We start from the raw sequence: 26,194 nt of genomic DNA, 5'->3' as shown, positions 1-26,194 counted from the left end.
AGATTTAAATTTTTCTGACTTTATCTACTTGTTACTTTTTCTTTTTCCAAGAAAAAGACTGTGTTCCAATTTTGTAGTTTTTAAAAAATTGTTCTGTTGGATATTTGAAACATGTTTATTAAAAATGGTCCTATTTACATAAAATTGTATAAAATTACATAGAGCTAATCTCAGTATGAATTTAATTCTACATTTAAATTTTTTAATTTTCATTTCATGTACACTGTTGTTTTTCCTGCATGTGTTTTCTGTGTGAGGGTGTCAGATTCTCTAGAACTGGAGTTGCAGACAGCTGCTATATGGATACTGGGAGTTAAACCTGAGTCCTACTAGAAGAGCAGCTGGTACCCTTAACTGCTCAGCTATTGCTCCAGGCCCCTAATTCTATATTTTTATGCTAACTCCTCACAAAATTTGTGTAAAATTCAGTTAAAAGCAGAGTCTTGTTGGAAACATTTTACCATAGGAAGAGCTTTCAGGGTCTGGAGGTTGGTTTTAAATAGCATTCTTTAGTAAAAGGATCCTTTAGGAAATGGCTGATTCTCGGACTTGGGGCAAACAAGAAGGAAGCAAAGGAGTAAACTGTGCTAAGATGGGAATATGTCAGAAAAGCATAGGAACCAAATGGAAGAGCTCCCAATGGCCAAAATTGAAATCATTTGAGCAACAAAGTCAAGTCAAGTAGTCTTAGGTATAACTCAGAATGTAAAAGAAATATCCATGTGCTAATACTGCTGTAAATACATGACTGAATATAATGAAAATGGGGAAAAGACAACTCTCTTGTGCCAAAGAATTCCAAATAGTTGGTCAGTGCTACAGGTTTAGCTCACTGGAGAGACTACCAGCCTAGCATACCAAAGAGTTTGACAGTGTTCTGTTTTCAAAATAAATTGAAGCTGCCCCTGACTCCTCTGCACCCCCGCCCTCCCACATCCTCTCCTTTCTTGTGTGTCATTCTGGGGATTGAACTCAGGAACTTACATACAGTAGATCAGAGCTTTCTCTACCACTAAGTATTAGGACTTTAGTATTAAGCATTATACTTACCCCCACAACCCCCCCCTCCTTCACTTCAGTACTGCAGTTGAACTCAGCCCCATGTGTGCTAGAGGACTGTGCTTATGGAACTCCTCCTAGCCTATATCACCTTGTTTCATTTTGAGATTGTATCTTGCTGAAATTGCCCAGGTTAGCCTTAAGCTTAGCATTCTGCCTTAGCCTCCTCAGTATCCGGGATTGTAGGCCTGCACCACCATGCTTGGCTTCCTTGCTTTCTGAGTGTGAGCCTTTTTTCTAAAATATACTGTATGGAAAGACAGTTGGAGTGGAATAGCTTCCACTGGAGAAATAGCAGGCTACTACCAGCCATAAGTGATGTTGATAATGTTTCTGGGGTTGTAAAGTTTTATCTCTGGTTTTCCCCAACCTCATAACCCTGGTCTAATTATAAGAAAAACATGAAACAAATCCCAGCAAAGAGCCTTATAAATTACTTAACCTAATATTGCTCAGAATTGGAGGTGTCACAAGAAAGAAGGAACATTAGAAGGAAAATATTACAGGCAAAAGAAGCCTTAAGAGATTCTCTGACTACATATACTACAGTATCCTGAATGGAAAGAAAACAAAACAAAAACAAAAATTAAAAAAAAAAAAAACCCACTTACGTAAAAACTAAGTAAATCCCAGTAAGTATACACTTAAATTTTTTATTTTTAAGTTTTAAATTGTTTTTGACACAGGATGTCACACAGTATCTAGGCTGGCCTGGAACATACTATGTATCCCAGGTTGCCCTCAAACTAATGACAATCCTCCTGCCTCGTGTCTTGGTCATTGGGATTACAAGCTTCAGCTTCTGCGCTGGCCATAATGTGTGTTTCAGTTTTTGACAGTGGTGTCCATGTTCTACCTTAGAATAGCAAGTGACCATGTCGTGTAAGTTGTCCGTAGTAGAGGGAGGCGGGCTCAGGCTCTATGGGGTTTCTAGCACCTCTTCTCAAGGGTCTCCAAGTCTAAAACTTTGTGTTAAACTAAGCTTGTTCAAGTTGTTTTATTCCAGAAAATATGTACCTCATACTTTTTTGAAAACCATTTTTTAAATAATACCATGCTCTTGGGTAGCCCATTTTATTATTTTATTTTATTTTTTTTTATTTTAAAATCTAGTAAGTATAGTAAAGGAGTACTTTGCCTGAGGGTGTTGGACAAATGATTTTTGCAGACAGGCCCTGTATTTGACTGCATTTGTTCCCCATTGAAGACACCCTCGTAAATGTTAGAGTTATGTTTTTATAATCTTAACTCTTTTAGGACATTTCAAGTTTTTTTATCTTCAGATTAACGAAAATTCTTATAAAATATAAAATACTGACTGTACTCTGGACTGTGTAAATTTTTTTGCCTGTTTTCATACTGAGTTTTTGTTGAGCTTCTAAAGGAAAGGCTGCAATGCTCTTGTTACTAATGTTATTAAGTCTACTTTAGTATAAAAGCACTGCATTATAATGCTGATGGAGTAGTTTAGGGTTTAATCTGTAATACTTCTTTGTACAGGTTTTTTTTTTTTCTTTCTAGCAGTAATTTTAACACAGTTTTAGTAATGTGATCCTGGTTTCACATAAGTAGCATTTATTTTTCAGAGTAATTTTGCAGTAAACACTTGAATGATCGAATTACTCTTTTGTTAATAAAGCAAATACCATCAGGCCATGGAGGAGGAAAAGAGCGTTCACTGCTTCCTAATGCGTGTGTTTTGGGGAGAGGAAGCATTCTGAATATTTTTCTTTACCACAGGATTTTCTTAATATTGACAAAATAAACACATTCATTTCTGGCATTTTAATTGGAGTGTGAAAACACATGCTGCCAATTCCAGTCCTAAAAAATTTCAACCTTATTAACAGGAAGAACTTAAAATCTTTATGATGACTTTACCCTTAAGGCTAAAGAAGAACTTTTTATTCAGTGACTTTTTTTTTCCAAATTTTTGAATGAATTAATATAAAGAAAACTAATTGGAAGAAACTAATATTCATAAACTATTATTTCTGTAGTTTGTGACGTTTCAAGGTTGCATTTTTTAAAACTATTTGTGCACATATTCCTATTTTAGCTGAAATTGTTATTTTCAGTATACCAGAAGTTATCACTGTGTAGACCAGGCTGGCCTTGAACTCACAGAGATCTTCTTCTGCCTTCTGAGTACTGGGATTAAAGATCTGCACCACCACACCCAGCTCATGCCATCCTTTTAAATTTAATTTTGTTTTTTATGTTTATGTGAGTACTTGGTGCCCACATAGGCCGATAGGAGGTGCTGAGTTCCCTGGAACTGCAGTTACAGGTGGTTGTGAGCTACTTTGTGGGTATTGGGAACTTAACCAGATGTGCTCTTAACTACTGAGCCAGCTTTGCAGTCCTTATTGTTTTCTTAGATTTAAAATACAATCATATCACTTCTCCTGTCCCTCTCTTCCCTTCTACCCTTCCCATGGCTTGACATATGCACACACACAGGCATGCACTCAAATCAACATAAATACATTCAGTATTGTCATTCTTAGTCATTCAGTATTGCTTACATGCATGTGTTTGTAGGGTTGACCGCTTAGTTTTTAAATAGCCAAGTAGGGGCTTCATCCTGGAGGAAGGCAAGTTCACCTTCTCTCAGCAGTTGTAAATTGCCTGAAGCTCTTTATCTAGGAGTGGGGCCTCATGAGATTTCTCCTTTCTGAACTGGAATTTCAACTGTTGTTGAAATTGTCTAAGTCTTGTTTAGGCAAACGTGTTGTTGAGATTTCATGGGTGTAGTTTTGATGTCACATCTAGACGATAACTCTATATGTTTTTAATTCAACATAGTTTATAGAGGTTTTGTATGTGTGTAGATCAGAGGGAAACTTCCAGGCGTCAGTTCTCTCCTGCCATTGAGTTCCCATGAACAGTAAAACCAAAGCTCCATTATACTGTCTATGACCACTTCATTTTCACTGCATTTACATTGCTTTTAGTTCTAAGTCACGCAACAGTGAAAAGAAACCAAAGAGATTTAAGAACTCATACAGAAGACCTGAGTAGAATGCTGAGACCCCATAGCGCAGTGAGTTATGTTCATGTCAGGAGGGCTTTAGATTGTTTGAAACTGGGAATGTGTTCTCATGTACAAAGTGCTTTTAAGGAAAGCACGAAAATCTTAAACGGTAGGCATCTTAAAGGCAAGCAAATTTGCCATAATACTTTGGCAGTGCTAGCACTCTTAATAAAACATAAAGCGATAAAATGTAATGCAATGGCACACACGTGCAGTCTCAGCACTCAGGAGAATGAGGTTGGAGGGCTGCCAGGTTAAGGGCGGCCAGGGCTGAATAGTGAGACCCCCATCTCAGAAACATCCAAAGGAGACAAACAGTAACAGCAGTAACAAACACCTAAGTAAACATTGAGCTTCAAAAGGAGGACAGAGGAGACAGGTATGATGATGCAGCCTTTAATCCTAGCAGAGGCAGGCAAGTCTCTGTGAGTTTCAGGACAGCCAGGGCTACAAAGTGAGCCCTGTCTGAGCAAACAAACAAAAAAGAAAACAAGAGTATATATTTTCCAAGGATTTAAAATGGGGCATTTAATTATTTTTACAAGTTGGCATACTGATTCTATAATATGTTTAACTTCAAAATGTATTTTCCTTTCTAAATTTTTTTTGGTGTGTGGGGTCACATCTGGAACACTTTTATTTCTCTTAAGCTTATTTTCTAACTGTAAACTCACTCAGTGTGGAAGTGGGCAAATGCTGAGATGCCAGAACAAAGACAGTAAGAAAGAAAGGTTTTCTTGAGTAACTAGTTAATGTGTTTAAAGAAGAGGTGGACAATGGGAGGATAGCTTCAAAGAAGAGAAGTGGATTATGGGAGAATTACTTTAGCCGTAGGCTACAGTAATACACCAGAGACAAAGCCTTTGGGTTGCTGGAGAATAGAAGAGGATGTATAGAATAGGGCTTCTTAAACTTTTTCGTTCATTACCCCTTATGTGTAAGAAAGTTTTTTATAACCACAAGTACATGTTTATAAAATAAGCATACAAATGAAAGTTACTGATAATAAATCATGAAGTTTTTATTTTAAGAAATTTGATATCTGTATAATTTTACCAAAAGCAAATTTGCATGCTTACTTCTACATTAAGATTTAAATGTTGGGTGAATATGTGATACTGCAGGACACAGAATGTCAAACATCTTCATAGTTGGTTGATATTTTGATGTTGTAACAATCAGTGCTAAAAATGTTCATACGTGTATGAAAGTGGCAGAAGTATGTTTAGACCCATTCAGAAATTGTTAGGCGTCTCTCCTGGGCCCAAGCAAAAATTCACTGAACAACTTTTATGGCACTCAAATAAGTAGCTAAAAGTGTACTTTTTAATACAGTGCATTTCAAAGATAAACTGATTGCATACTTACCCATACAGGATGAAGGTAGAAAGCTATATGTACAGTGTGAGTGCTGCAATGCACAGCATTTGGTATTCCCCTATCTGGGCCAAGCCCTTCCAAGCAGCATTTGTGGTGTTGGGGGTATAACATGAAGAGTGAAGTCATACATTGCAGTACAGTAGAGTACTGTCGGAAACAGCTTGGATTGATTGCCTATTTGATACTAAATTTATTTTTTATCATTGAACACTCAAAAACCTTTGATTGGGGTTGGAAAGATGCCTAGTAGTTAAGAGCATTTGCTGTTTATGCAGAAGACCCAGGGTTTAGGTCTCTGGTAACTCACAGCTGTCTGTAATTTCAGTTCTATGAATTCAACAGTCTCTCCTGTCTCTAAGGGCACCAGGCATGTATGTGGTACACAGACATACATGCAGGCAAAACTTATACACATAAAATAAAAATAATTTTAGAAACAAAAAAGCAGGGATTGGGGAGATGGCTCAGCAGTTAAGAGCACTTGTTCTACCAGAGAACCTGGGTTTGGATCCCAGCACCCACATAGCAGCCCACAACTGTCTGGAACTACAGTTGTAAGGGATCTGATGCTGTTGCTTGGCCTCCACAGGCCCTCTACATGCACATGCTGCACAGACATACATGTAGGCGAAACACATGTGCGCCCTAAAATAAAAATTAAAATGATTTTCATAAAACAGTGTATGAAATTCTCAATTAATAGAAATATATTTAAAAAGCCAAAACAGCTCTAAATAAGAAACTCCACACCAATTCCTAGCCACAGCATCATAAGCAGATAAAGCTTATCTTTCCCATGCTTTCTCTTCTGCTATGCTAAGTCTCAGTCATGCCCATTAGCTTGACTTTTTCATATTCTGATAATTGGTCAGTTTGAATGAGAAAGGCCCTAATTGGGTCATATATTTGAATACTTAGTAGCCAAGATGGAGTGACTTTGGGGGGGATTCAGATATGTGACCTTGTTGGGACAGGTTTATCACTGGGTGTGGGTTTTGAGGTTTCAAAACGGCACTCAATTCCTACTTAGCGCTCTCTCTCTCTCTCTCTCTCTCTCTCTCTCTCTCTCTGTACTATTTGTGTGGATAAGGATGTATATTCTCAGCTACTTCCCCAGAACCATGCTAGCCTCCCTGCTGTCATGCTTCTTGCCCTGATAGTTATAAACTCACTCACCTCTGAAACCGTAATGCCCTAATAAATGCTTCTTTAAGCTAAAAAACAAAAACAAAACAAAACAAAACAAAAACCCCAAAACAAATCCCCTTTTATTGTTGTCAAACATATTTTTGAGACCTGTAGTTTCTAAGAAGCCTTGTTATCCAAATGTGGTGTGTGCTCATCATCCCAGCACTAGGGAGGCTGTGACAGGAAGACCATCAACTTGAGGCCAGCCTGTAGAAGCTTAGAGCAGTGGTTCTCAACCATCCTATTGCTGTGACCCTTCATTACAGTTCCTCATGTTGTCATAACCCCCAAACATAAAATTATTTTATTATTACTTTATAACTGCAATTTTGCTATTGTTATGAATTATAATATCTGATATGCAACCCCATCAAAGGGTTGTTCAGCCCTTAAAGGGGTCTCGACCTACAAGTTGAAAACCACTGTTAAGTCTAAGCCTTAGACTGTCTAGCAAGATTCCCCATCTTAATAGCTAGACAAGCAAGACGCTGTGCTAAAAGAGATGTGGAGCTGCTGCACACCCACCTCCATGGGGGATACAAGTACCTGGTGTGCTGGTATTTTGTTCAGGTATCTGTATGGATTATCTTTACATGATGTTGGAAGTGCTTGTTTTGAATGTCATCCACTTGTGAACTCTGGTTAGTGTGTAGGTCACATGGGAAATTCTGCAGGCTCTGATAAAGTGCCTGGTAGATGCAGTGTAGGTGTTGAGTGGGCACCTCTCTCCTTGAGTGAGTTCAGTAAACAAATTAATTGATCAGAAATGTCAGAAAATACAGTGAAATCTCTTACACTGTAGACTAACTTAGTGCTAGAATTTGATATTATGCTGGGACTCTTTGAGATGGTTTTCTTTTCAGTTTTTAGATTGACCACTGTCACCTGGCTTGGAGGTGGGTGCTGTGTGTCTTAGAGAATAAAAAAAAAAAAAAAACAAAAAAAAAAAAACAAAGGATGGATTCTAAAGGAATCTTACTTTCAGGAAGAATCACCAAGAATGCAGAATTAGTGTACCCTGGGCTTAAACAGGACTTTGGGCCTGGAAAGAAGCCATATTTATAGTAGAGGATTTATGTTTGGAGAAGTGAACCAGGAAGAAGCATTATAAAACTCAGTTGGTGCATCTTTACTTGATCTTTTAAAAATCTAGCTTAGATACTAAGTTTAAACGCGTATTTTAGATATGTGAGTTTGCATATGTAGGTCACCTGAACTAGTAGTGCCACCAGAAGCCTTACAGTGAAAATTGTTATCTTAAAAGAAATAGTCTGAGGGCTGGATGTTTACTTCAGTAGTTAAAATATGCACTCGGCAGGTATGATGAGGTCTTGGGTTTAACTGCCAGAAGGAGATTGATTTTCTTCTGTTACTTCTAGGTTAAGTTAGCAAACGAAGACATTGTATTTGAAATATGATTAATCTCCTGATGCAGCACCAGAGGCTAACAGTATTAATGGCCACATCTAGGTAAGTTGAAATTTATCTTGAAAGAAAGGACCAATTATTTTGTTGAATGCAACCGTGTTGTATCTTGATTTAACAACTCCCTCAGCACCATAAAATAAGGACAAATGGCTTTAATTAAAGAAACACAATGTATACTAATATAGAATATTCAGCCAGCTTGTGGAAGTTTTCATCTCAGATGGAAAGCTACCTCAGATGCACTCAGAAATCAGTGTTCTCCTAGGGGAGCATAAAACTACTTAAATAAAGCTGAGTTCTGGTTTGGAGAAATGTGCTTATGAGATCACATGGTTTTTTGTTCGGTACTTCAATGTTACTGCACATCATGAGATGTCACCATTGAGATGTGGCCTCCAGATGCTGTTCTGCTATTTAGAAAAGCAGACTATACAGCGCCCCACCTTGCCCTGTGCCTAGGACATAATGGTTCAGAGCTCAGGACTCAGAGACTTGAATGCCAAGTCCACATCTGTTAGGGAATACACAGCTGTTTCAGTCAGGAATCTCGGCACCTCTGAATGTCTGCACTGGGGCCACACAAGAATGAGCTTATCAGTAGCCAGGCATGGATGGAGGAAGGGCTCAGGGCACTCTGCCCCTTCATTGCAGAAGTATTTCTTACTTACAGAGTCAGAGAAAGAATTCATTACCTTCAGTTGCGTACCTACTGGTAACCTCAGCAGGTTCCAGTTGTTAGTTCAATGCAATAATCACAGATACGGTCCTGGTTAAACTAAATTGAATCACATAACATCAAGAGTCTAGGAAAGAGACAGGAAGGGAGGAGGGAGGGGTAGTTGATAAGGGAAGAAGGAAAATTTAAGAATCAGAATGCATTGTGTACAGCAATGAGACTGTCAAAATACCAAAGTCAGTTTTTTAAAGTCTCTTTCCTGAAGTTGAATGTGAACCACAAGTGCCTGCACTCATCAGCCTGAGGTCTTCACTAGTACTTCCCTTTGTCGGCTGTCCCTCCTTGCTTCTTTTCTGACCATGACTCTTCATTACAGACATCCTGTACTTCCTCTATCACCTCAGACCCTAGGTTGAGCTCTTTGACTGCTGAGTGCCACAGTAAAGAACATAACCCCCTTGTCCTTTGCCGAGCTCGCCTCACCTAAAACTCCTCTGCGCTTTTACAGGGAGTGTCTTGGCCACTCACTCATCTACATACACACTCCTGTCCCCCATTTTAAAATAACTCTTTCTGATCCCCTGATTGTAAATCTGCTTTTTTTAAGTATATGACATCTCAAGGAAATACATGCTTGTGGTCTCACCTGTAATTTCAGTACTTAGAAGACTTGAGACAGGACAGTTAGAAGTTTGAGGCCAGCCTCCCCTCCCGTACTTATTTTAGGTGTGTGTGCTTGAGTGTATGTATTTGCATTACCTGTGTGCATGAGCCCTTGGAGATCAGAGGAGGGCTTTGGGTACCGTGGAACTGGAGGTACAGGTGATTGTGAGCCATCTGAGTGCTGGGAACCAAACCTAGGTTCTCTGCAAGACCAGTTAGTGCTCTTAACTGCAAGTCCTCTCCAGGCACAGCCTTCCTTCCCTTCGTGGCTTCAGTGTTCCATGCAGTCTGACATTTCTTTTTTGTTTTGTTTATTTGTTTGTTTTGCTTTGTTTTTTCAAGACAGAGTTTCTCTGTGTGCCTTTGGCTGTCCTGACTCCCTCTGTAGACCAGGCTGGCCTTGAACTCACAGAGATCCTCCTGCCTCTGCCTCCTCCTGCTGGAATTAAAGGCGTATGCAACCAGCACCGACGCTGCATTGTGATGTTTCTAAACTCCTGCCTCAAACTCATAACTACGTATTTAGCTCTTTGGTATGCCTTAGTTTTGATGTTGTCTGCAACCTCAGTTAGGGTAGCCGAAGCTGAGCCCATCATCATTTCCACCAGAAGAATCTCTGGCAGTGGAGCCGGTACCGTCATCTTCATAATGAACACTTGCTTCTTGTACCCTTGTACCAAGCTAGCCACTCAGTGCTGCCGACTTTGTCTTCTAGATTCATCGCTTTCTTCTTGTACCTATTGCTGCTATGGTGTTAGGTCTTTATAATACTTCATTTTTTCTGTTGATTTCTGAGTTAATCTTAACCATATCCTGCAGGCAGGTAAATTTTAAATACATATCTGAGTATATCATGTGTGTGGTTAAAGTGATTGAGTTTAAGGAGGTTGGGAAAAGAATGCTGCATAATTTTAAGGTTTTCAAAATATTTCTATCAGTTACAACTTTTTTTATAAACTTAAAATAGTTTTATTTAATAATTTAACACTTATTGGTAAAAAAAAAAAACCTAAAACATTTGTAGCTATGTTAAACAGTATGCTAGTTCCCTATAAAATGAAGAAAACAAGGTGTGCCTATCTTTAGAGAGACCACAGTGAAGTAAGTTAGTGAAGACAAATACCTATTGTGAAAAACACAATCAAAGGCCATAATGTTTTCCTGTGGGAACATTGAAGGTCGTCATTTCTTTAGGTTACACACTACTGTGATTTTTTCAACTTAATTATAATTGCCAGGCATTCTTTACCTTAGTGCAGTATCGTTCACTTAGTTCACAAATGGCCTAAAGTACTTACTTTGAACGTTGGAGGTGCAAGGATGAGTAAGCTCCACTTCTGGAAAGGAGCTCATAGTGGAGGGAGAACAGTCTATAAACAGATAGCCAGCCACAACTTTTGCTAAGTACGAAGCATGGTAGATGCTATGCTATTGGACAGCCTAGGGCACTGAGATGGGCATTTGTGAGAATTGTAATTAACCTAATAGGTTGGAGTTAGAAAAAGTTTAATCTTGGCAAAGGAAGCCACAGAAAGCTGTTATGGAAGGACGTGAGACAATATGATATGGAGGAAGACTGTTTATTCTAACTAGAGGTGAGGTAGTTTAGCAGAGGAGAAGGAAGGTTTGGTTTTTAAACCTGAAAGTGCTAAAGAACCACTGAAGAATGTAAATGGTTTCAGTCAGATCTATGTGTAAGGTCCTGTGGCTCCTGTGCACCTTTGCTATCCCCATGAAGCAAACAGTAAATTTACTCTGCTTCTCTCCCTTGTTTAGAAGTAATGCTTTGACATTCTCCTTTGTTTATTTGGAATGCCCTTGAATACTTATTTTCTCCTGTGTAACCTTTCTGTCTGACCTTTTGTGGCAAAGGATTAAACACACAGACTACTATCAGGTTGGCTAGTGCTGTGTGTTTTATACTGCCGGTGGAATTTTGAGTTGACCACCTTTCTTACTAATGTACTATTTAAAATTCAATGTATGTTGCTTGCCAGTGAACTCTTGTTTAATAAGATATATAAAAGATACTACAGTGAGTAATAAGAATCAGAATACTTGCTGGCTAAAAGTGTAGCATCCTTTAAAAAAATTTTTTTTAAACATTTTGTTTTTTCCTTAGACAGGGTTTCACTGTTCAACCCTGGCTGGCCTGGGACTTGCTATATAAATCAGGCTGGCCTCATACTTACAGAGAGCAGCCTGTCTCTGCTAGGATTAAAGGCATGTGCCACACATCCAACTTTTATTCATTCATTCACCCATCCATTCATTCATTCATTAGAAAGGACATGAAATTTCTGATAAGCCATAAAAGATTAGTTTCTTGACTAACTGTTGAATAACTGAAAGTTAATATTTAGATAGTGGTACATGATTTTAGAATAAGCAGACGTTTAAAAATTAAACTGGAAATGTGAGTTTCTTTGACATGTACCTTATATAATTTACTATCACCATGCAAAATTGACCAACTAATTGAATGAAATTTAGTTCTAAACATTAACATAATTGGGCTTTATTTTCTGCATCAAAGTATCATGCCTGTGTGGGATGCTTTCTAGTCTTAGCCTGATTGCATCTTTTATATCCTGTGTATAATACTTTTCTTCAAATTATTCTTTGTGTAGTGCTCACATGGTCTTCTGAAGAAGCCATGGGTAGCTGCTGTAGCTGTCCAGATAAAGACACTGTCCCAGATAACCATCGGAACAAGTTTAAGGTCAGTACTGCCAGCAGAACTGTATCCTTATTTTTTTCTTCTGCCTACTTGGATGGACTTGAACATTTAATTTATCTTGCCTTCTCTTTCTTTTTATTGCCCAGAACCTTTTATTCCTCCCCTTTTCCAATAGTCTGCCTTTTTCTTATTTGAGTAAATGATGGCACTCTCTTACTAACAATATGGATTGCTACTTCATTTTTCACTGCTGCAACAAATACCTCAAGCTAAGTCCTTAGAAAGAAGAGAGGTGTGTTTAGCTAACCTTTCTGAAAAGTTCAGCAGGCATAGCGCTGGCCCTGCCCAAGCACCCCTTTACTAGACTGTCTCAGTGTGGGAGAGTATCCAATGGTCTAAAGACCAGAACCAAGAGAGACAGAGAGATAAAGAGAGAGACGGGGAGGGAGGGAGGTGTGTTTAACTGGACTCCCACAGGAGGACACACCCCCAACAACCTAAGGACCTCCCGCTATGACCTACCTCTTCTTTAACACTGCTACAGTGATGACCAAGCCTCCAACACATGAACTGGAAACCATAATAGGAATTCTTTTCTAGTTTTTCTTTAGTCCTTTGTCCTTTTAATCACATAGTTTAGGTAATAATTTCTTTAAAATATCCTTTTATAATTGTCTTGTAGTCTTACAACTTGTCAACTTTTTGTTATTGTGACAAATAACTTCTATGGAAGAAGAATTTTATTTTGGGTCATTCTAAGAGGTTTCAGTACATGATCTGTTAGCCCACTGCTCTGGGATAGTAGTGTGTGTGATAGCACATCAGGGCAGAAGTCTGTTGTAGAACAGAATCATGTATGTCATGGTCGTGGTCAAGATACAGAAAAAGACACAGCTGGGCTCTTCCTTACAGACATGCCCACAGTGACTGGAAGACCCCTTCTTCTTAAGGTTTTACATTTATAAGTGGCACTACAAATGGGGGTCTGTGCCTACTTGTGGGAGAGACTTAAGATTCAAGCTATAGCACTGCCATTTAGGCATCTTCTTGCATGCTTAGATGATTTTTTTTTTTCTTGATAAGAGGGTCTCACTGTGTGTTCAAGGCTTCCTTGTAGCTCCCAGTCCTCCCCTCTGTTGTAGCTGGGATTACAGGCTGAAGCTTACACATCTGGTGTGATTTCTTAACTGCACTGTACTTGCATTTACCCTGTAATTCATCCTGTGGTTGCCATATAATTAGTTATCTTTCATCCTTCAGTAACCTGTGCTAAAATAGACTAAATGTTCCCAGAGCTATTTAGTGTCACTTATAATCTTACCTCAGTGTGCTGGGAGTCCTCGCTTTTGGGTGATACATATCTGTATAAGTTCTATGCCTGTTACTTAACAGCTTTGCTCTCTTGGGCAATTTGTATGATTAGTAAGTTTTACTTCCATTAGTGCAGTGGATTAAATGGAGTAAAACCTGTCCGTGCCCCGGGGTAAAACCGCTTCTCTGTGTTACCTTCTGTTCTTAGTCTTTGGCCATTTTCTTTGTTTGCAGCACTGGGAATGGAACCCAGGGCCTCACACATGCTAGTCAAGTGCTGTCCCACTGAGCCATATACCCTGCCCATCTCTGGGTAGTTTCTGAAGCTCAGCAGTATAGTTCTCTCATTATAGATGGACTTTGTGCCTGTCTTAATTTGGTCTCTTTGAAAGGAACTTTCTTTATTCTGTTTTAGCATTGTGCCTTCATATTGTGTTGTGTATCTTGTAAGCCAGCAGATTTCCTCTCTTACTTTATTTCCTCTCTAAAGTTATTATACTCAGGTCTAATTGAAATCTCGTTTTCTTCAGCTACCTTAGGCAGTCATTGGTGCCTTGTAGTCTCTGTTGCATTCTTTTGTCAACTAATCAAACATAGTTAGATTTTGTGTTTGTATCTTATTTCTCCAGTGGGAATGTAAATTCTATACATATGAACAAATATTATTTTATTGTGACATAGTTGATGCCCTACACACATTGCCAGGTGAATGAACTTGTAGCAAGTGAAGAAAAAGTTGATATAATTATCAGCAGTGCATTTTTCTCTAAAACTTGGTGAAATGTTTAAGTTACCGTCATTTCTCTTTAGGTCATTAATGTGGATGATGATGGGAATGAGCTAGGCTCTGGTATAATGGAGCTTACAGACACAGAGCTGATTTTATACACTCGAAAACGTGACTCAGTGAAATGGCACTACCTCTGCCTGCGACGATATGGCTATGACTCAAATCTCTTTTCTTTTGAAAGTGGTCGAAGGTGTCAAACTGGACAAGGTAGGTGAAGCCTCTATTTTCTCCCAGTGATAGTGTATTTGAAGCATTGTGCTTTTGGTTACTATTTATATAGTGCTTCATTTCTGAGAGAAAGCCTGCGTTTGTTGGCACATGCTTGTATAGCCAGCACTTGGGAGGTAGAAGCAAGATTATTGTTGCAGATTGCAGCCAGCCAGGGTTAAAAAGGAAGACCCCATGCCAATAAATAAATAATACACGAACCTCCCATTATTTAAGAAAATAAACTGATTTATTTATCAGTCATGCACTAATCACCCTGCCCTGGTGGAAATAAAATAGTTAAGCATCTTTTGGTTCTAACTTCTTGGGCAGAGTGTAAACAGTGGAGTCAACAGAACATGGTTTTATTTTTATTTTTTTTTAAGATTTATTTATTGTTTATACAACATTCTGCCTGCACACCAGACTCACTATAGATGGTTGTGAGCCACCATGTGGTTGCTGGGAATTGAACTCAGGACCTTTGGAAGAGCAGCCAGTGTTCTTAACCTCTGAGTCACCTATCCAGCCCCCTGGTTTTGTTTTTTAATTAACTTATTAGTAATAATGATGATGATAATAATGGTAATAATTTTGGCTCCCTGCTAGTGGAATGGCCTGGGTAAGTTACCTGCCTGCTGTTGAATGTTGTAATGGGGGAATGATAACCTATCTTGCAGAATTGTAACAGCTGAACAAGGTAATGATTATAAACTCCCTACCAGGGCCTGGTCAATGGAAAGAGCTGCTCTGTTAGTGGGATTGGGCTCCCCCTGCTGTTAAAGCCTACTGTAGTAAATGTGCAGATCTCGTGTGCTTTATATCCTGACGCACAGGCAGCAGTCAGAGAAAGACTCAGCCTGGAGTGAGTTTTTGAAACCTCAAAACCCCGTCCCAGTGACGTACTTCCTTGCACAAGGCCACACCTCCTAGTTCTACTCAAATATTCCACCAACTAGGGAGTATACATTGAAATATATGAGCCTTTTGGCCTGTTCTCATTAGGACCACCACCATGCTTAGTCCACAACTTCTCTTTGATGTGTTCTTACAAGTTCAAAAACAAAATCTTATTACCATATATTAATTATACATAAAAGTGGTTTTCACTGGCATTTTCATGCATGTGCATAATAAAATTTGATCATATTCACCCCTCTTAACCTCTCTTACTCACCTACCACTCTTAGTAATCTCCTTCTTTTCCCACTTAGTACCCCCATCTACTTTAATTTAATTTTGGGGTCAGGAGGCCCTTAGAGGAATTCCAGTGAGTTTCATTAGAGTTGGCTACAGGAACATGGCTGAGGATTTGTTTACAGGAGAATAGGTACCTTAATAGTGGCTATACCGTTGATAAAAAAATGTTTTTTCTTCCCACAGTAACCATTAACTAGGTATAAATCCTAAAGTCCCTTGAGCTAGTTCCCATGATGTGGTATGTTGATGGATAAGTTCAGTTCTTATGCCCATAGTCTCAGCTACTGTGCATTCAAAAGTACAGCTGTCACGTCTGGAAGTCAGCATTTCATACCATTCTGTGCCCTTTCTTCTGTACTGTCCCCTGAGCCTTGGAGGACTTGGATAGGTGTTTGTTATATTTGTTCTTGTCTCTGCACTCACTGCTAACCAGTACAAAAGGAAGTTCTTTTGACCAACACTTTTATAGCTTCTTAAAGGCACAGTTGTCATGTTTCTTTCTTGATTTCTATTTGTAGGAATCTTTGCTTTCAAGTGTGCCCGTGCAGAAGAATTGTTTAACATGTTGCAAGAGATTATGCAGAATAATAGTATAAATGTGGTGGAAGAGCCAGTTGTAGAAAGGAATAGTCATCAGACAGAATTGGAGGTTCCTAGAACACCTCGAACACCTACAAGTAAGGAGCCGTTCTTCCTTTCATTCTGCATGTCAGATGTTTATATGATACAGGTTATAGAAATTTAGTCTAAAACAATTAGAAATGATGATCAATAGCAACAAATCCTGATTAGCCTTAGTTACAAACATTTTAAAAATGAAAACATTAAACGTGAGCCAAAAGCCAGGAGTACTGCTCACTGTCAGAATGCTCACCTGTGTGCCTGGGGGTGGGCTCTTTATTGCCAGCACTGCCAGAAAGAACAGCCAGTTGATAAGAAGGTTAAGACTGGATGGGCCGCAGTTTTGCTCTAGTTCATAAGTCTTGACAGGAATGTGTTACTAACTCCCAGTGCATGTTAGATTCTCATTCATTTTTTTGTTCTCTGCCCTACCCCCATTTCCTGTCTTTCTTCTCAATACAATAAACAAATGTCAGCCCCGGGGCTTGCTGCTCAGAGCTTACCGAATGGGTATCCTCGCTACCCCTCATTTGGAGATGCTTCATCCCACCCCTCAAGCCGGCATCCTTCTGTCGGAAGTGCACGCTTACCTTCAGTCGGTGAAGAATCCACACACCCTTTGCTCGTGGCTGAGGAACAAGTAAGTCCACCACTTTGTCAGCAGAACAGACTTTGTAGGGTTAAAGTGTGCTTGTGTTAGTGCTCGAAGTGTCATTCAGTGTGGACTTTAACTGTCTCTGTAAAGTACTTGTGCATTGACAGTGAAAAAGTGCCATGCATTTGCTAGCGTGCGCTGAATGCACACAGATGCCAGGGAAACTTAACTTTTTTCTTCCTTTCTGGGTAAGGCTTTCCCTGTAGAGCCCTGGTCATCCTGGAACTCACTCTATAAACCAGGCTGGCCTTGGACTCACAGAGGTTCCATAGCCTCTGCCTCTTGAGTGCTGGGATTGAAGAAACTCGTGAGTAGTCAGTCTGTCCATAGAGAGGTGCATCTGTCCGTGAAGAAAGACAAACTCATAGTCAGTTCTGAATAGAATAACGCTCAGTGGGTCAAGACTTTACGCGGCTGTTAATGTTTAGATTTTACTGTGGAGGGTTTGGAGCTACTTAGTGCTCCTACTAGTTCAAATGTGGAATCAAGTATTTGTTTGGACATAATATAGTAGCAGGTAAGTTTATCTTCTGTAAATTATTTTATCATTTGTCATTAAGAGATTTTTAGTGTTTGAAAAGTAAATTTCTTTGTGTTCTTAACATAGTAAACATTTTTTATATTATTTACCATAATAACACTTATCTCAGTTTTGCGTACCATTTTAAATCTGAAAATTTTTAGGTAGAGTTCTTGAGACACTTTTCTAAGTGGTCATGGTATCTTACTAGGTGTAGCTATTTTGCATCTATACATTTTACAAAACTCTTTATTTGGGGGTTTCCATTTTGTCAAGTCAGATCATGAGGAAATAGTGATAGAATTGCCTTTTTCTTTTCAGTTCTTGTCATTTCTTACTGCTGAGTCATGCTTTAATATCTTTTTTTATATTTATTTATTTATTATGAGTGTTCTGTCTTTACACACACATCAGATCACACTGTAGATGGTTGTGAGCTGCCATGTGGTTGCTGGGAATTGAACTCAGGACCTCTGGAAAAGCAGTCAGTGCTCTTAACCCCTGAGCCATCTCTCCAGCACCATGCTTTAAAAATCTTAGAGCTGCCAAATTGTAATTCTATTTTGTTTTGACTTTCTTTTCAAAATTTATTTAATTTTATTTTATGTGCATTGGTATGAGACTGTCAGATCCCTTGGGACTGGAATTACAGACAGTTGTGAAGTGTTGTGTGGGTGCTGGGAATTGAACCCAGGCCCTTTGGAAGAGCAGATAGTGTTCTTAACTACTGAGCCATCTCTCCAGGCCTTCCTTTCCTCATTCATTCATTCATTCATTCATTCATCTATCCATTCATTCATTTATTTTTATTTTGAGGCAGGGTTTGTTATGTAGCCTATGATAGCCTCAAACTTGGCTATCTTATCTCTGCCAGCATTATAGGTATGTGTCACCATGATCAGCTGACTTTCTGATGAATGTAGTACTATTTAAGTGTAATGCTGCATGTTATTTTAAAGTAGTTATTCCTTTTACAAAGAGATTTCTACATTCCTTCCCCTCCTGTCTTTTTATTAGGTTAAAAAAAAATAGGTGCAGAAGTTTTAAATTAACAGTTTATTTAAAGAGGAAGTAATAAAATTAATGGTGGCACAAAAAAGGAATGGTGGCACAAATCCTACATTTAGGAAGTAGAAGCAATTGGGTGTAGTTTGATGCTAGCCTGGGCTACATAGTAAGACCCTGTTTCACTAAATAAACAGAATGTTTTGGCATGACGCTATCTTTTTGAAAATTTTATGTGTATGGGTGTTTTGCCTGTGTGCATGTCTGCTCCACTTACGTGCAGTGCCTATAGGGGCTAAAAAAGGGCATCGGAGTTACAGACAGTTGTAGGCTGCTATGTGGGTGCTAGGAATCATTTACTGAGGTCCCCTAGAAGAGCAGCCAGTGGTCTTAACCACCAAGCCACCTCACTAGCTCCCTGATTAGTCAGGCTATTTTTGCTTTTGTGACTGATTTGCTTTGTCCTCCCCCGCCCCTTTTCTTTTAAGGTACATACTTATGTTAACACTACAGGTGTGCAAGAAGATCGAAAAAACTGTGCAAGTGTGCATGTTCCCCCAGAGGCAAGAGTTTCTAATGCTGAAAGCAACACACCAAAAGAAGAACCAAGTAATATTGAAGACAGGGACCCTCAGGTTCTTCTTAAACCCGAAGGAGTCAAATTTGTTTTAGGACCAACCCCTGTTCAGAAGCAGTTAATGGAAAAGGAGAAACTGGAGCAACTTGGAAAAGACCCAGTTAGTGGAAGTGGTGCAAATAGCACAGAATGGGACACTGGCTATGACAGTGATGAACGAAGAGATGTACCCTCTGTTAACAAACTGGTGTACGAAAATATAAATGGGCTATCTATCCCTAGTGCCTCAGGGGTCAGGAGAGGTCGTCTGACATCTACCAGCACCTCAGATACCCAGAATGTCAACAACTCTGCTCAGAGAAGAACTGCGTTATTAAACTATGAAAATCTACCGTCTTTGCCTCCTGTTTGGGAAGCCCGCAAACTCAGTAGGGATGAAGATGAAAGTTTAGGACCAAAGACCCCATCTCTAAATGGCTACCATAATAATCTAGATCCAATGCATAATTATGTTAATACAGAGAATGTAACAGTGCCGGCAAGTGCTCACAAAATAGACTATTCAAGGCGTCGGGATTGTACACCGACAGTCTTTAACTTTGATATCAGGCGCCCCAGTTTAGAACACAGGCAACTCAATTATATACAGGTGGATTTGGAAGGTGGCAGTGACTCTGATAACCCTCAGACTCCAAAGACGCCGACCACTCCCCTTCCACAAACCCCTACCAGGCGCACAGAACTCTATGCTGTGATAGACATTGAGAGAACTGCTGCTATGTCCAACTTGCAGAAAGCACTGCCACGAGACGATGGTACATCTAGGAAAACTAGACATAATAGTACTGACCTGCCCATGTGAGCCTGGAAAGCATTATGTTGTTTGCACCTTCGTGAAGTTTTTAAAAATGAAGATGCAATGCTTCATTTTCATTTATACACTAACTCCTTTTATAGACTGAGAATTTTTTTCTGAATATTTCATGTGCATTCTTAAAGGGAATTAATGTAGAGCAGGTACTCATTAAAAACACTAATTTCATTATATTCTACTCATTGTACAGCAGCATTCCCATCTTCACAGTGCCTATTTAAAATGAGATTGGAAGTGAATGACATGCTGGTTGGTTTATAGTCAATGTCCTGGACATACGCATATCTTCCATGTCTAAGTTGTGGTTGGCATTTAAACCTTTTATAAAGTCTCTTGATAATGTACATTGCTAACATAACTTTAGGCTTTGAGAGTAATACTCGTAGATTCACTGTTCACGGTATATGGTCTCCAGCATGTAACATGAGGATATAATTAAAGGCTTTTTGACTTGGGCCAAAACTCGTATAAAAGAAACAAGAGAAACCACACCTCCTTTTGTACCAGTCAGCTCCTCTGTCTTCAGTGTTACTAGACAGAGTCCAGTATCATGAATATAGTTGTATATTGGAAGGCAGACAGGAGACAATGTTTTGTTTACTCATCTCATGGTGTCATTTGAAGGGCATGTCCAGATATTATCTTACTCAGAATTATGGTGGATTTAGGAATCAGTCTCAGGTCACTTTCCTCAAAAAACATTTGAAAATCTACACCATGATCTCTTGGCGTTTCTTTTCAGTAGATTATTGATAGCACATTGTTTCTGGAGACATTTGTGCCATTAAATTCCCATTTAGCTTCAGGTGTTTTTTTTTTTTTTTTTTTGTTTTGTCGTTGTGTGAAAGTATCTTTTATTCTCCTGATGTAATTGTCTTCTCAGGGGCTTACTGCCTCAGTCTGCTAACCTAGGCCTAGTCCTGGAAGCTTCTAGCCGCTGTACAATCTAATCTAGGCCTAGAATGTTTTCAGCCTCTGAGACTTACTGCTGAATAAATTCACCCTTTCTGGCTCTCTGAACTCTGGTTGGCTGGTTTAACTCAGCTGTTCTGGCTTAACTCCAAGCTGACTGATCCAATCTGGCTTCTCTCAGCTTCTGACTGAATTGCTCTGTTTGGCCTCGTACTAACTTTGGCAATATGTTCTAATCTTCTAGCTTCTTATCCTGTGACTTGTTCTGTTTTCACCTGTCTAGCTTGTTGTCTTTATCCTGTCTTTGTAAAACTGTTGCAGTAAAACTGCCTCCTTTGTCCCTCCTTCTGTGCTGCTGCTGTGTCTTAAGTAGCTTCTTTTTCCTCCCTGTTCTCATGAGAATTGGGCATATCCTATTTTTTCAAGCTTTTCTCTGGTTTGTCACTTGGCCTCTCAATTAGACATTACATTGAAACATGGGTGCTTTATTCTACAAACTAACTTTACCTTCATTGTTTGGGATTAAAGGTGTGTACTAAGGGCGTGTCTGCATTCCAGCCAGATCACACAGACCTAGAAGGTCTTTGGATGTGATCAGAGCAGCCGTGTTGCTGGATTAAAATTCCTCTACAAGTTTGTTTTGTAGTGTCCTTCCATTTTTACAGTATGATGTTTGAGTTTGTATATCATTTTGGAATGGGATTGTGTGTTTATTGTTACTTAGTTTGCATTTTTGTCAAGTTATGGTCTTGAAGGTCCATTTGGAACTGACTGTTATTTTCTAACAGGGTTGCCCTTGTCCAGTATTTATTTATCTGCTGTTTACTTTTCAAGCTGATGATAAAAAACATTGTCTCAATTTTAAATTTCACTTGTGTCCATTAGTGATGTCTTTAGTATACAAGAAGAAAAGGAAGATATGCTTAACCATGTGAGTTCCCCAAAGGTACTGTCCTCCCTGTGGGCGCGTTGCGCAGCACTTTAGCAGGGGTTCTCTCAGTGACATGGCCGCAGTCCCACTGCCCACTCTGCTGTTCTCTTTTGGAGCTGGGCTCTTCTTATCCCCATGATTTTGCTGAGCTGTTGTTAGCATAGCAGTTACAGGGAAGTCTTGAAGCATTGCAATTATGTCATAATTGAGGATCTGAAATGAAGTCAAGTTTGTATAAACTGATGAGTATCTAGATGTTGAAATCTTGGAAATTAAGAATGCTCCCAATTCCCAAACCACTGTATAATAAAGAGAAGATAAAAGTAGAAGGTTGGGTAACCTTGCAAAATATTTTACTTTTTCTCTAAAATTGAGTTAGTCTCATATCACGATCTGGATACGTCAGATGTGACTAAGGTTGATTTAACAAGAAAAGGTTTCAGTCATACAGCATTCAGTATATTTAGGAACTCATCAGTAGCAGAACAGTAGAATAGTGTCGTAATAAAAATAAATTATGACAGCTGTCTTCATCTTTAGCACCATTGGTTTATAGCATAGTACAAGTTTCTCTGTCCTTTTTCCTCTGTGAACTTGGTGCTTACTGAAGTGTTCACTGTTCTCTTTAAGAGAGCAATGGCTGGATGTGCAGTTTTCATGTTTTATATACTGTTCTGTTTATCCTTTATTCTGAGTAGATTGCTAATTGTGCCAAATTTCAGTAGTGGATTTTGTAATGTGGGGTAAGAACATTGATGGCAACAGCACACACGATTTCTAACAAGCGGTCAGGACCGAACCCAACTCTCCGAGTGAGGGGGCAGATCTGTTCATTCTGGAGGCTGAATGCTTTTTTTTTTTTTTTTTTTTTTGTCTTTTTTTCCCCCCTTTGTACCCTTTCAGATTTGAATTAGATGCTATATTTTTTAGGTGAGTAATATAATCATTACAGTTTATGCTTTAAATAGTATATGGTTTAAGAATGAAAATGGGACCAATTTGTCTGCTAATTTGATTTTAGGGTACTGTATGAATATTAGGAAGAGGTAAACAGATGGTGTTAATTTCTAGATGTCTTCTGGGAATCACTTTTGTTCCTATTTAATCAGTCATGTAGAGTACCACTGTCCTTTACAGCTGTTTCATCGTGGGCATTAAGGTCTGTCCTGGAAGAGTGTACCTTTTAGAGTGAGGTATTTTATTGGCACATATTTGTGGCCATATGTCTCAGATTTTCTGAGACAAACCTAATTTTAGATAATTGGTTTTGTTGATTAGACCATGTGACCCCACTTTTTGGTTTGGAAATATAATCCTTGCTTTCCTTGTTTCCCCCCCAAATAAAATCCTTTTTTATCCATATAGACCATGGCATTTTTTTTTTTCCAGATCCAGGGTTGGAAACTGATATGGGTTTTACTAGTGTTTTTCTGAATGTTTTACTTCCCAGTTTCATCTTCCTTTGAAAAATGAAAATACTGTGCCTTCCCTCCCTCCAGGAAGATTGGCAAATAGTTGCTTTCAGTCACTGCTGCTGTGGAGTGGTGAGACATGCACTTTACTCTTGAAGACTCCGCAACAAGCTGTTCACTTCTCAGTACATCCATAAAATAGATCGCATTTGGGACGTGGAAGCTTTGCCATGCAGTCTGTGTCATTGCAGATATTAATGCTGACCCCACCTCCCACCTCCCCGGTACAATAAGTCAAACTGGTGTGTTTGTTCTCCTCACTGTACCCGCCCCAAATCTGTGGCACAGCATATAAAAATGTACCTCAATAATGTTCTATTAAAAATGGGACAGGGGCCTTATGTTTTCATAATTTCCCAGCAATGTGCCACCATGTATTTGCCACCAGGTAAAGGTTTAGCAAGCTAAAATGTACTTCCCAGTTTCCCCTGTGCTATTTTCTACCCATAATACCCAAATGTTTTGTGCAATGTGTATGTATAAATATGTATATTCTTGAAATAGACATAACATCAGAGACATCATTCAGAAATAATGTATTGGCATTTCATTCATATTTCTGATGTGAAGTATATGGTACTATTTACTTTTTCCTTAATGTTTGCCAAATTTTAATCAAGGCATTGGTACGAAATTACAGAATGTATGGAAAACATTTTTGGCTTGAAAAGTTAACACTTTCTTATCTATCACAATGTACTCTGCCCAGACCAGCACCCTGTCATCTTGCTGCCTATTTCCCATCCCTGCTTCCTCATTTTTCAGGGTGTAACAATTCTTTCATAGCATCCTATATTTGAAATTCTCTAGCAATTAGACAATAGCAGCATGGAAACAGGCTGGTATTCATAGTACCGTAGTCACCGGGGTGCCACATTTGCATTAGTAAATGCAAAATAGATGTTTTATAAAGGACAGACTTTGTGTTATGTTTCTATTTTCATTACATTGTATAATAATGTAAGATTATTGTATGTCCTAATTTGCATTATAAATGGTTTTTTTTCCTACATAAAGGCATAAATATAGCAACTTTGTATAAAGGTAGCTTATTAGGTTTCAATTTTTTCTTTTATAAAAGTTTTCTTCAGTGGGACTACCATTGCCAAATTGTATATGAGATAAGAATTTTACCCCTATGGTTAATTTCTTTTCTGAACATTCCATATTTCTCTAATAAAAGACATGATACTGTACTATGCATAAATTGTGTTTTAATGCTGTTTCATATCAGCATTTTCATTTTGAGTTGGCATTCTTAGTATTGGCAAAACTTAACCACTGTTAGTTAAAATAAAGCTTTGTTGTATATGTAACAGCATCATTTGCCCTTGCCCTGTATCCCTTCTTTCCCTTTGTTTTTTATTCTCTTTGTCAGTGCCAACTTCATACATTTTGTAGCATGGCAATAAAATATAACTTTTACACTGAGGCCAAGTGTGGCTTTTTGAAAGAAGTGGGGATGGGAGGATAGCCCCCTAGTTGTCCTAGTATGGAACTTTTTGCCATATAAGCCATGTTATCAGGCATAAGAAGTTATATATGATGTAAACATGCTTTAAGGGCAAGTATGGATGTGCTTTAAAGCTTTGTTTTTAATGTAACAAATGACTAATTTTTAATCTTTGGAAAAGTCAGAGTCCTTGAGTACAGTCGAGTTTTTATTAACTGGAGTACTTAAAGAATAAGCTAATAATGGAATTTTGTTCAACAAGGGCTAAGTAACACTTTTAAAAAAATTCTTATTTATTGTGGAGTATTAGTATACTATCCTAAAATTATACTGTGTAAAATATGGTTTAATCGTAGACTGTGTAGCATCTTGCACTGCCTTATTGTTATCATTCTGCCATAAATATCCATGATGAGGTACTCGAGCTGATACTGGAAGTTGAGCTGACTATACACTGACCTGAAGCATTCATGAAAAACTGCTTTGTTGAATAAAACCTTATGACTTCTTGTGGTCACTTTCCCCTCTTTGCCAAAAGTAGATCGCAATAAAACCCAAATAAAAGTTTGGTTGGATACTTATTTAAAGTTTTACTGTATTTATATTTCATATATTTCTTGACACCTTATGTGCATTAAAGGTTGCAATTTTAAGAACAGATTTTATTTTTAATCATTCTTAACTTGGGGAGTGGTGTTGGACACGTTAATGCAGTGCCACGTAGGCCAGAAGAGGAAGTTGATCGATCCCCAGTAGACTGGTTGGTGGGAAACAAATTATGGTCTTCTGTAAGACCATTATGTGCTGTGAGCTACTGAGCCATATCTCCAGCCAGATTTGTTTTCAAAGTGAATGTATTCTGTGTTAAAGATTATGTATTTATTTCTCACTATCTAATGTGAGTGGTCCTTGCAATTTACCTCGTTCAGTCCAAACCTTATTTTAGCCACCGAGATTGCCAAGCCTTGTTTAGTTAGTACAGCAGGGATAGAAATAATTCAGGCAATTCATAGACAAACCCCCAAATGATTAGGTGTGTATACGGGGCCACACATTAGAGAACACTCAAATTCGTTATGTGTGATATAAAGCAGCTTTAAAAATTAGGTTGTTAATGATCAGAATTTGAAAACTGCTTTGAATTATTTATGTATTTTTCCTTTGAGAATCTTTTTAGGACATAACTGTTCACGTGTTCTTGTTTAACAGATGGGCTTAAATTTGGGCTTGTGGGGCCTGCGAAAACTGATGTACCAACCAAGGACCATGCATGGAGAGGACCTAGGCCCCCTGCTCAGTTGTAGCCAATAGGCAGCTCTGTCTCCATGTGGGTGCCCTAGTAAGGGGAGGAGGGCTGTCTCTGACATGACTCTGTGGCCAGCTCCTACATTACTTCCCCCTGGCAGGGTGGCCTTATCAGGCCACAGAGGAAGAGCATGCAGCCAGCCCTGATGAGACTTTGATAGGCTGGGGTCAGTTGGTAGGGATGGGGGAAAAGAGAGAGGGAGGGGTCTACGATAGGGATATAAAGTGAATTAAAAAAAATAAATGAATG

The 26,194-nt window shown here is 38.8% G+C and overlaps 1 protein-coding gene across 4 annotated transcripts in view; it reads left to right on the top strand.

Annotated features, from left to right (window-relative positions):
* Window positions 1-25,220, top strand: part of Frs2 (fibroblast growth factor receptor substrate 2) — an 84,242-nt gene extending 59,022 nt beyond the window's left edge. For 2 of the 4 annotated variants that reach the window (XM_060378097.1, XM_021643654.2), the window contains exons 5-10: window positions 8,044-8,134; window positions 12,062-12,153; window positions 14,233-14,419; window positions 16,138-16,296; window positions 16,717-16,880; window positions 18,909-25,220. In XM_060378097.1, coding sequence (XP_060234080.1) covers window positions 12,088-12,153; window positions 14,233-14,419; window positions 16,138-16,296; window positions 16,717-16,880; window positions 18,909-19,859 — 1,527 coding nt within the window. In that variant the 5' untranslated portion in view covers window positions 8,044-8,134; window positions 12,062-12,087 and the 3' untranslated portion in view covers window positions 19,860-25,220. The remainder of the gene's footprint in view (window positions 1-8,043; window positions 8,135-12,061; window positions 12,154-14,232; window positions 14,420-16,137; window positions 16,297-16,716; window positions 16,881-18,908) is intronic. The other 2 variants (XR_009590029.1, XM_060378098.1) reach the window with 2 other exon arrangements.
* The last annotated feature ends 974 nt before the right edge of the window (window positions 25,221-26,194 follow it).

The sequence above is a fragment of the Meriones unguiculatus genome, chromosome 2, assembly GCF_030254825.1.
Source record: "Meriones unguiculatus strain TT.TT164.6M chromosome 2, Bangor_MerUng_6.1, whole genome shotgun sequence".
NCBI lineage: Eukaryota > Metazoa > Chordata > Mammalia > Rodentia > Muridae > Meriones > Meriones unguiculatus.
Note: the sequence above shows the minus strand (reverse complement) of the source record. Positions and strands in the feature narration are given on the sequence as shown.